This window comes from Diaporthe amygdali (genome assembly GCF_026229845.1).
Source record: "Diaporthe amygdali strain CAA958 chromosome Unknown NODE_35_length_488319_cov_65_809586, whole genome shotgun sequence".
NCBI classification, from domain to species: Eukaryota; Fungi; Ascomycota; class Sordariomycetes; order Diaporthales; family Diaporthaceae; genus Diaporthe; species Diaporthe amygdali.
Genome location: NW_026517055.1, coordinates 225,080 through 235,552, shown reverse-complemented (window position 1 = coordinate 235,552; position 10,473 = coordinate 225,080). Strand labels below are relative to the sequence as shown.

Sequence of the window (10,473 nt, the reverse complement as noted above, 5' to 3'; positions counted from 1 at the left end):
ATGCGTACAATCGTGGCTATCTGCCTCCTTGTGAAGGCTAGCTTGGCCATCTTCGTCCCACTCACGTTCCATCTCACTGCACGACAGACCGGGCTGCTCGACTGCCTGACCAACAAGTCCGTACCACTGACGGTCTCCACCAATGCGAACTGGCCGGATTATTCCACGACCTACAACATCCGTCTGCAGTACGAACCAGCGGTCATCATCATCCCGGATACGACCCAGCAGATATCCGACTCGGTCGTCTGTGCCTCGCAGAATGGGATCAAAGTCCAAGCAAAATCAGGTGGCCACTCATACGCTTCGACCAGTTCCGGTGGACGAGATGGCTCCATGGTCGTTGACCTCCAGCGTTTCCAGAACGTCAGCGTGGATGAAAGCACCGGAATTGCGGCTGTGGGCGGAGGACTGAGGCTCGGAAACATGGCTCTGGCGCTGAACGACAAAGGGCGAGCGCTGGCCCACGGCACTTGTGCGGGAGTTGGTGTAGGGGGACACTTCACTCTTGGCGGATATGGGTACACTTCGAGGGCCTGGGGCATGGGGCTAGACCAGATCGTCGGACTGGACGTTGTGAAGGCGGACGGCTCGATTGTGCATGCTTCTGAGAACGAGAACTCAGATCTGTACTACGTAAGTTTGCGGGTTTGGATATACTGCGGACACCCAGGCTGATGTTGCTTTCTAGGTCATGCGTGGTGCGGGCCCCTCTTTCGGAATCGTCACGACTCTCTATTTCCAAACTCAGCCCGCTCCTGCTATCACGACCTACTTCGGCTTTTCATTCCCCGGCGCCGCACCTGCAACGAGCATCGACACGGCAGTATCATCTTTCATTCACCTACAAGACGTGGCTCAAAACACCTCCGTAATAACTCGCAATCTCAGCTTCGGGGTCACTCTGGGTGCCAACGGCTTTCAAGTCCGCGGCGTGTACCTCGGGTCAGCAAGCGACTTCAACAGCACGATCTCGCCGGAGCTTCTGCGCGGGCTACCGCAGCCGGAAATGCCAGTTACCGTGCAAGAGCTTGACTGGCGCTCAAACCTAGAGTTATTGAACGGCGGTAGTCTAGCCGTGTCTACAACCGAGCCGTACAGAGCGCGGGACAACTTCTTTGCCAAGAGCGTGGCTGTGCCAGAGCCTGGATTCTCCAAGGCGGCGCTTACGAGTTACCTTACCTATATCGCGAACCAGGGGGCGAACCCGCCTAGTCCCGTGTCGTGGTTCGCCATAGTCAACCTGGACGGTGGAAGCGATAGCCAGATCAACGCGCGAGATGCGAATTTCTCTGCTTACGGGCACAGGAACCTGATGTGGACGGTGCAAAATTATGGATTCGTTGGAGCCGACCAAACATTCCCTGACGCGGGAATCGACTTCATGAATAGGCTCAATGGGGCCATCACGGATGTCTTGGCTGGTGAAGGAGTTGAGTATGGGGCATATATAAACTACGCAGATCCAAGTCTCGCGGCGGAGGAGGCGAATCGTTTGTATTATGGTGATGAGTTGGTGACGAGGCTAAAAGGTTTGAAGGCGGTTCTTGACCCAGACAACATTTTCGCTCATCCACAGTCCATCATCCCAGGTAGTTGAGACATTGGATACTTATCTAAGTCTTTCTATCATGTGCAACAGCCAACCTGAAAGAAAACCAAAATAATTCATGGACAGCAGGCGTGTACTTCTATTGTTCCCAAGCAGGTCTGAGAGCGCCTTCAGACCGCCATGTAGTAGTATCGTGTGGCAGGATCATACTCGAGGCAGATTTCGGCGTTCATCGCCTCAGTATCGACCACAATCTGCCGCCAGAGATTGACCTCGTAGGTCTCGCTCATGAGACCTGGAACGATCAAAGCACACAGATACCGCTTCGCCTTGCCACTACCGGTAGCCATCTCATTGTCTTCACCAGAAGCCGGCGAATTAGCCTGGCTTCCAAACACAGTCTTGGCAGCTTCACCTGCCGCTTCCGCTGGACACAACACTAGGACCATATTCATCCCCCCAGGTAAGCCCAATGGGAAGTTGGCTGGTGGAGTCCAGCTGACCACAGTTCCCGGCCTGATGCGGTCCTTAAATGGCAATATTGATAGCTTGGGGTCCACCTCGCGGCTGGAAGATCTCTCTGCCATAGTTAGATGACCAAGTATCGTGTCAGGTTCCTCAGACTCTGCAGCGCTTGGTGCGTCACTCTGTTGCAAGGCTCGTTGAGAGTCTATGTGAAGCTGCCATAGCTTCGATCTGAATGCTTTCGCTTGCTCTATGTTCATACCAGGGGTCTTCATACATCGGGCTTCGAACTCAGGGGCTGGGAGCCGAAGTAGCTGTGGTCCCGTTTCGGTTGGTGCCAGGACAGACGACTGGATTGGCGGTGATCCGGACTGTGCTTCGTCAGAGTGCGGCCAAACACATTAGAGGCAGTAGATTTGAAGCTCACATTATTGTCCACCCATTCTTTCAGCTGCTTGTTCGACCAGGTCGCCGGCACAGCAGGATTATAAGCAGCCGGCTTGGCATTTGGTACGAGGACACGCAACATCTCGGCGTACCGGAGGGTATTCTTGCTGGCTCCCACATCGACAATGCTAGGATTGACACAAGCAATCACCACAGTCTTGCAATTGCGCGTCCCAACGGGATCGAAGACGTGCTTCAAGACCTTTGTCAAGGCGCTCTGTCGGAATGGCACATGCGGCTTCTTCATTTTCATCCTCTCAGACTTGGAGGCGGTCAAGGACACGGCCGCCAACGCATCGGCCTCGACTTTACCTCGGATGCAGTCTTTCAGGACAGATAAGCTGGCGTTGATCTCCCGTGTCTCCTTCATCCGATCAGCGCCGTGGGACGCCATGTCACGAGCTGCCTCGGAGCCCGCTAGGTCAATCAGGTACAGGATGCCGTCCTCGCTAGTCTCATCTGCGGCCTTTTCGATTCTGACACGGCATATGGCGTGTGAGCGTGAGGAAACATCGTTCTTTTGTGTCGACTGGGTTCTTCTGAACGATGTAGCTGTCTCAATGAGACCAAGGACATCGTTGGTGCTTTTTGCTTCGTATTCTTGAGCACCGGCCAGCTGCGTGACACCAAATGAGTCCTCAAGGATGGAAATAGGTTTGCGTGAGTTCAGCAGATCTGGTGACGATTTGAATGTCAGATCGGGCGACTACAACTGGGTCCCATGCGACTGTCAACTTTTGTGGGAAGAAAACCCACCGTATGACGAGTTTCCAGCCAGCTCAATAATGGTGATGAAAATCTTTCTTGATTTATGAAGATCGCCTTCCATCAAGGCCTTGACCACCATCTTCTCAAGGCCACTGACAGTAAATGTCTTCCCGGACCCGGTCTGGCCGTATGCAAACAGGGTACCAATACCGCCAGAACACGCAAACGGAACCAGGTGGGACACCACGTCGTACACATCCTCGGTCTTTGCGTCGGAGCCGAACACTCGGTCCACCTGGTAGTTGGAAGACTGAATTACAAATGTCAGTTAGAATTGCTCCGCCCCATTTTTGTGATCCTTGTCTGCAGGCTTACCGTCAACGTAGGCAAACCTCTGACTGTTCTCCTGAGCTCATGCACATCCACGACCCCAGGCTGGGCGTCTCGAGGGAACACCGACTCTGAGAATCCGGCAGCATCTTCTTCATCTAGCAATGGGCGTATCCTTGTGCTGACAACAATGTCTGGGCTTGTCGACGATTTACTTTCGATCGAAGTTTGTGTGCTGGCTCCAGGTCTGAATGCCTTTACTAAGGACTGGTACCGCTTGGCATTCTGTACGAGAAATTCCTCCATTTTGACAGAGATTGTAGTCGTGAAAGAATGTCTGGGCCAGATGAAGTTTCGGGTGCTGGTGAAGCCAAATAAAGTCGATTTTATAACAATCGGATCGAAAAGGATTGAAGGAGATTCCTGATTTAAATCCGAATGTTGTGTTGTGTTGTTCGTCGGTGACTTTTGACCCACCACCCCCTAGTCTCCGGTGACTAATGATGAAACGCCATTTGCCAAAACACAAACCTGCCATTCTCCTGCCTATTTCAAGACACTTGAAAAGCATGTTGCCATAGAGATCATGTTTGGCCTTGTGCCATCCGTTCATATCATTGCTGCCTGGGCTTATCTGTCTTGCCAATACCAGCCTGGGCATGATGTCTGATCGCTTAGGCAGCCATTTAATGCGATGCCGGCTAATCGGGACCCTGTCAACAAACCACGAAACACAAGTCACAAACACTTTCCCCCCAAATTTACCCCTGGCGAGAGGACCTAGCTTCTGATTACAGTCATGCAGGCTCACAGCATGCGAATGTGGCGACTGATCCTGCTAGCATTCTGCTGTTGCAACACACCTACTACATCGAACCCTATACATAGCCCAGGAATATCTTCATTGGCCACAATTTAATCTCATTCACCAAATATACCTCTGTAGTGATTCCGCAGAATTCTGATTAGTTATCGGAAACCAGTCAGACTACAAGAAACCTACGTGCTTGTAAGGTAGAGGTGTGTATCACTCTGGAGAAGAGACTTGCACGAACACACTAGCTTCTGCTGACAGGATGACTGGATGTTTCTGTATTCAAGCCACTGCAATGTCTTTGACTGTTGTATTTTCTCAAATTCCCATTTATTTTGTTGTGCTGTGTGCTTGCATAACATCAAATCATATGCTCATATTGCCAAACAACGAGTTGAAGCCCTTCAACGGCGCTCGAAAATTTCAGCCTCATTCACAATTGGACAAGCTTGTCATGCCGGCTTCGAATGGCTTTTGGAGTAGAAAATGGTCCTGTATCTTTCATACTTCGGTGATATCCTCTACTTAATTAAGTCGCTCGATTGCGAGCCTGGATGATCGCAGCGTCGGGAACCATGGAATACCTGATTCAGAAATACCGTGTGCGAAAATGTCTGCAAACTGGCTTCTTGACCTCCAAGCCACTGCGGATGCAAATTAAGTTACATCAGATGCTCACAATATCTTGAATATGTCGTCTCACGGGTAGACATAGTGTTAGCATGTATTCGAGCAAAATTTGTGGCGTCCATCACTTTCAACCTTAGGTCGGGCTGTCTGGGCTTTCCCTCGTAGAAGCGGGCTTACAGTTGGAGATTTACAACAGTCCTCGGAGGCTTACGACAGTGGAGTACTGTGGCTATACTACGGGTTGGCAATCTGTGTATCAAGATCTTGGTGAGGATATACATTGCAGACTAAAAGCTCCCGGAGCGCCTGTTCTGGAGGCTGCAATGGAGAAGCTTTGACTTGATGTAGATTCGGTCAAGCTCTCATTCTTATGATTACTTTTCATTCAATGTGTGGACCAAAAACACCTTCCTTGGTGTTGCCAAAATCATCATGAATGGTGGGGTATCGTTATCTCCATTCTTTCCCTAGGTAATTACGTACCAACTCAATAGAAAAACATGATCAGCAGTATTACGTTCTGTTAAAGCCTCAGAGTAGCTACATTCAAAGAATCTGCGCCCAAGGCAAAGAGCACACATAGTCCTCAGACACGAGTAGTTTGTGAAACAACAGGGTGCTCGCCCTTGGTCTCACTAATTTCATCCTCGTCTCCAGCGAGGTGGCGGGCCTTGGCCGTAGCAGCATCACCGCCAACGATGGCCGCGTCGCCGTCGAAATACTTGGCAATTTCCTCGAGAGGTGTGTTCTTGGTCTCGATAAACCATTTCCAGACCACAAACGTCTCGAAGGCGATCCAGCAGACGTAGACAAGATAGTATTTCCAAGTGATGGCCGAAAGCGCAATGGGGTTGACGTATTGGTTGAACCAGAGGGCGATGTCGACAAACAGGAACATGACAGTAAGACCCTGGTTGGGAGATGTTAGTTGTCTCCGGCCTATTGTCAAAGCATGAGTGGGAGGCGGGGCATACCTTGGCACGAATCCTGTAGGGCAGGATCTCCGTAGAGTATGACACAAGTAGCCCACAGAAGCCCAGGTTGTAGAAGATGAAGTAGATGAAAATGAAGACAATGACTGCATGGCCAGCTGCAGTGCTCTCCGTCTTGGCGTACTGCGCAGATCCGATGGTCTCGACGATAAAGGACACCAACATCCCGACGCAGGACGTAAGGAATAGCGGGCGGCGACCGATCTTGTCAACAAAGAAGCAAATTCCGACAGCTGAGACGAGCTGCACAATGGACAAATATCCGTTGATCTCGAGCTTGGTCTTGTCGTCGTGAATACCAACAGTCTCAAGCACACCGGAGAGGTAGTACGAGACCAAGGCATTGCCAGACCACTGTGAAAATAGGCCAAAGCTGACGAGAATGAGGAGACGGTGGCGGTTTCCCGGCGTAGACCAGAGCTCACTCCACGAAGTCTTCTCGTACTCCTGTTCAAGGGAGATCGTCTGCTGGATTTCATGGTATTCGACACTGACCAGCTCGTCGTCATGTTTACCTCCAGCATGGTATTTGGTGAGTATAGACTTGGCTTTTTCATGCTTTCCCTTGGCAATGAGCCATCGAGGGGACTCCGGAACAAACCAGATGAAAAAGATCTGGAAGAGTGAAGGAATCGCCTGCAGGAGGCAAGGCACGCGCCAAGCCCAATTACCGTTGATGTTGTTAGTTCCGAACGATACCCAGGCGCCAATCAGCGACCCGAGGTACCAGAGGGTATTATAAATGGTCGAATAGATGGCGCGGTGCTGGGGGTGTACGAGCTCAGCAATCAAGAGGGGAGCCGAGCCGTGAGCGATGGCGATTCCAAAACCGAGTAAAAGGCGGCCGATGATAAACATGGCGATGTGGAAACCCATGGAGAGCAGAGCAATCCCGACGAGCATGATGGAGCAACCGATCACCACTCCCATACGTCGACCGAGGAGGTCGGCACAGTAAGGAACAATTGGAATGGCTAACATCGAGCCCATGGCCATCGAAGCGGTCAACAGACCCATGATGGAAGGGCTTGGGTGGTGGAAATAATCCTGCCACTGAGACATGCTCTGGAGACCGTTGATCAGGGAACCGTCGTATCCTGCAAAAAAGGATTATCAGCTTTGGGAAAGGCGACAAGTGATCGAAGTCGAAGCCTCTTACCATTGGTGGCCGAAGTCAACATAGCAGCCCAGAGGAAAAGATAGAGGGACCGCATGTTCTTCGTTTTCCACCAAGTGATCTTCTGCCACTCACGGCCCGCAAGGGTGAAAGTTGGCTTGCCCATGATGAGAGACTCAGACGAATGTTGTGAGGACCAGAGCGCTATAGGTGACCCAAATATGTTGAAACACAATCCACCGACGTGTAGGACGTGGCCAGAGAAACAGGCTGAAAACCGAGGATCAAGAAAGAGACTCCAGGAAGGCGATGGGCATCTATATACTTTTCTCCGGGAAGCTGACTTTGGAGGCAAGCTGGAGCTAGGTCCAGAACCCCGCCGGTCACCCCTTGCGCCAAATACAAGCATGTGCGTGGTGGCACAGAATGCAGCGAGGCAGGGGTCGCTGAGTGTTGCAACCAATAGCTGCTGGATTACCTTCTCGACAGGGCCGAAACTGGTCACGTAGACAACGTGCGGAAGGTCGGTAGCCGGTCCGGTCAAGCGATCATGTCTTCTGGTAAGCCTTCCTTCGCAAGCTCTCCCCGCCTTCCCACGGCCCCCAATTCCCTTGTTTTTCGAGTCAGCTCTCGAGTGTGAGTGCACATTTCGCGTCGCTGGACGACTGTGCCGTGAGATGATCGTCTAATCTTGCAGAGTGTTGACTGAATAAAGTTCGTCCTCAATCGTCTGTAATGACTCTTCATGAGTTCTGTGCACTCTTGATGGTAATGTATATATTCCATGGATGGCCTCATCCGAATCGGGACACCAACAGCAGGCGACTGTAGAGCCGTTCAAACATCCCTGGCTTCCCCGGATTTCATTATCGGAGCATTAGTGGGCCCACTCGCACTCAAGCTCGACTTGATGGCGCCCTGCCCTCGATGACAAAAGTGACCGACCGGGGCTAGAACAAGGACTGAATTCAGCCTGAATTATTTACCCATAGTCTAGCTGTTTACGGCAACGCTTGGCAGGTTCAGTGATCCCAAAACCGTAGAAATTTGGAGCATCTATGGACCGGCCGCGCGTGTGGAAAACAGCAGGCTCGAGCAGCTGAAAAGGTCTGGTGGCATGTTTTTTCCCGAAATTCTATGATGAGCTGGCGTTCTTGCGTGGCCTTTGACCAGCCAAGCAAATCCCTTTGGCTGCACTGATTGCGAGTTGATACTTCACACGATGGAGTAAGCTTTTACGCGTTGGGGTAGAGGCTTTCCACGGGCCGCCAGGACAGTAGTTTGATGTACCTCCACCTGTCAGATCTGGTGAAGATCGATCTTCCAAGCATTTCCCCGGATTCGCGACTCCACTTTGCTAGATTGACAGGCTTTGTATTCAACCATCAAACTTGGCATGAAAAGCTTGACCCGACGTGCTGGTACTGACTAGACTAACCTACATAAGCACGCATAGATCCACTTGTCACGAACTGCTATATTTGTGGCTTTTATCCATCCGGCCGAGCATCGAACTCCAGACTAATGACGGATAAATCACTGCGGCTGGAATAAGCGTGCGCTTGGAGCAAGCGCCGCATCTGAGGTTTGAACGAGGCGTCTGACAAATTTCACATCTCGCGGGATGCAAAGAATCGCAGTGCTTGACCTACAGTTCTGAACCGGGCGGTCGGGATCTGATCGTTCGAGTCGATTCGAAAAGTCAGGTTTATGATCTGGAATCTTTTTATTTGGCCGTCAAGCAATAAATATGTGACACCAGCCCATGGGTCAAACCCCAAGATTTTGATCCTGACGAGTTAAGTGGACTCAGAAATAGTACGCATGGCAATATGAACGTGATCTGGAGTTGGCTACAAATAGTCCGGAGCATATTACTGTTCGTCCTGGGTACCAGGAACGTCGACCTCAAGACACATTGTAAACGAAGCGCGGTGGGTTGGATCTTTCAGAGGCGCTATCTGTGAGGGTGTGTGAGCCAACAATTCGATGGATGTGTCGAACCTGCATGTGCTCGTTACACAACTTGAAGGAAGTGGCAGCTGTGAAAGGCGTTTTCGTCTCGGACCGTGATCCTAGCAGGTGGAAAACAGGCCCGCGCAAGCTTCTGCGCCTGCAACAATGCGGCAAAGTGACCAGTGATAGTGAGCAAGCTTGGTGACACAAGTTTGGTACGGATCACGGAACGGAGGAAATCCTCCTATCATTGTAATCCTTCTTCGTTCCCGCCAAAGCACATAACAGCCACAACTCTCCGCTGTGCGGCTAATCGTGATCTTGGATGTCTATGACAACCTGACCAACGACCGCCACGTACCTCGACTGCTCTAACATTCAGTTCAGGGGCGTAGGACATACTAGCAACAGCTGACACAGGCCACTCAAAACACACAACTTACATGATTGTATACGTTTTCAATCAGGTCTGCCGGATTGATCCCATTGAATGGTCTGCCCCGATCTCATTACCCGTAGCCAATGATACACCAAATTTACATCCTAATTTCTTCTTCAAAGCAAGTGTGGCTGCAGGCACCCGAACGGCACGTGCAACTTCGGGTGTGGAGTTTGAGGTGAGGGAATTAGATATTCCTAGGCACGCAGTGGAGGTACAGAAACCTACCGTGTCGGTCGCGCGGATCAACTGTTGCACAACGTCCGCGTGACATGATTGTGCACCTCTTCAGACTAGACTTAGGCTTTGTACATATTGAGGATACAAAGCCGGATGATTACGAATGACTAATCATCAGCATGCTCTTGTTTCATGGATTCTGCCGAACGCCGTTTGAAGGCTCGATGTTATTTACTGCATTATTTTTTATAAGCGTTTGATATCTTCCAGGGTGATAGTCTTTACTAAAGTAGAAATGATCTAGGATACTTCTCGGATATGGCTTGCGAGTGCCAGGGAAGAACGCTGTGCAATGACCGTGCAAACCCGAAGTTTCTGATGACGGCCCAAACCCTATCTGCAGTGGTGAGAAGGACGAAGTTTGGAAGTGCCCTGTTGAGCTCTGGCATGAAATCGTGAGCCGCTACTCCGGCCTGAGCCTCAGCAAAGAGCAGGAGCGGCTTGCTGCCATCGCCACCATCTCCAGGCAACTCTCATTCTATCGCCCAGCAGAAGTATACATGGCAGGGCTACGGTCGGGCTCGCTGTTGCTGGACCTGATGTGGCGCAGCTTTATTCCCAGTCACGGAAACCAGGAGTCGACGTGGACTTCGTCGTCGGCAGTATCGGCAGTGAATTTCATGCCCTTTCAAGGCATCGCGCGTCAAATTTGTCGACTACATGTACCAAAGAGGAGGCTCAGACCCTCTTCGGCATCACTCAAGGCACGCCTATCACACCTAATCCGGTTGTTCCCATACGCCTGGTAATGAAACCGAATTGGAATCTACCGGCTGATAAAAG

The 10,473-nt window shown here is 51.1% G+C and overlaps 4 protein-coding genes across 4 annotated transcripts; 2 read left to right on the top strand and 2 right to left on the bottom strand.

Moving 5' to 3' along the window:
- Positions 1 to 1,600, top strand: J7T55_011264 (uncharacterized protein; the record flags this gene model as incomplete). Its single annotated transcript, XM_053133150.1, has 2 exons — positions 1 to 636; positions 692 to 1,600. 2 exons carry the CDS (start codon positions 1 to 3, stop codon positions 1,598 to 1,600), a joined length of 1,545 nt encoding a protein of 514 aa, XP_052988936.1.
- A 122-nt stretch (positions 1,601 to 1,722) lies between these two features.
- Positions 1,723 to 3,808, bottom strand: J7T55_011263 (uncharacterized protein; the record flags this gene model as incomplete). The annotated part of the gene is made up of 4 exons (XM_053133148.1): positions 1,723 to 2,388; positions 2,445 to 3,139; positions 3,221 to 3,482; positions 3,548 to 3,808. 4 exons carry the CDS (start codon positions 3,806 to 3,808, stop codon positions 1,723 to 1,725), a joined length of 1,884 nt encoding a protein of 627 aa, XP_052988935.1.
- Positions 3,809 to 5,532: 1,724 nt separating this feature from the next.
- J7T55_011262 (uncharacterized protein) lies at positions 5,533 to 7,221 on the bottom strand (the record flags this gene model as incomplete). Its single annotated transcript, XM_053133147.1, has 3 exons — positions 5,533 to 5,856; positions 5,921 to 7,035; positions 7,098 to 7,221. 3 exons carry the CDS (start codon positions 7,219 to 7,221, stop codon positions 5,533 to 5,535), a joined length of 1,563 nt encoding a protein of 520 aa, XP_052988934.1.
- A 2,312-nt stretch (positions 7,222 to 9,533) lies between these two features.
- On the top strand, positions 9,534 to 10,439 carry J7T55_011261 (uncharacterized protein; the record flags this gene model as incomplete). Its single annotated transcript, XM_053133146.1, has 2 exons — positions 9,534 to 9,628; positions 10,034 to 10,439. The coding sequence occupies 2 exons, from the start codon at positions 9,534 to 9,536 to the stop codon at positions 10,437 to 10,439; spliced, it is 501 nt and encodes a 166-aa protein (XP_052988933.1).
- Positions 10,440 to 10,473: the final 34 nt, after the last annotated feature.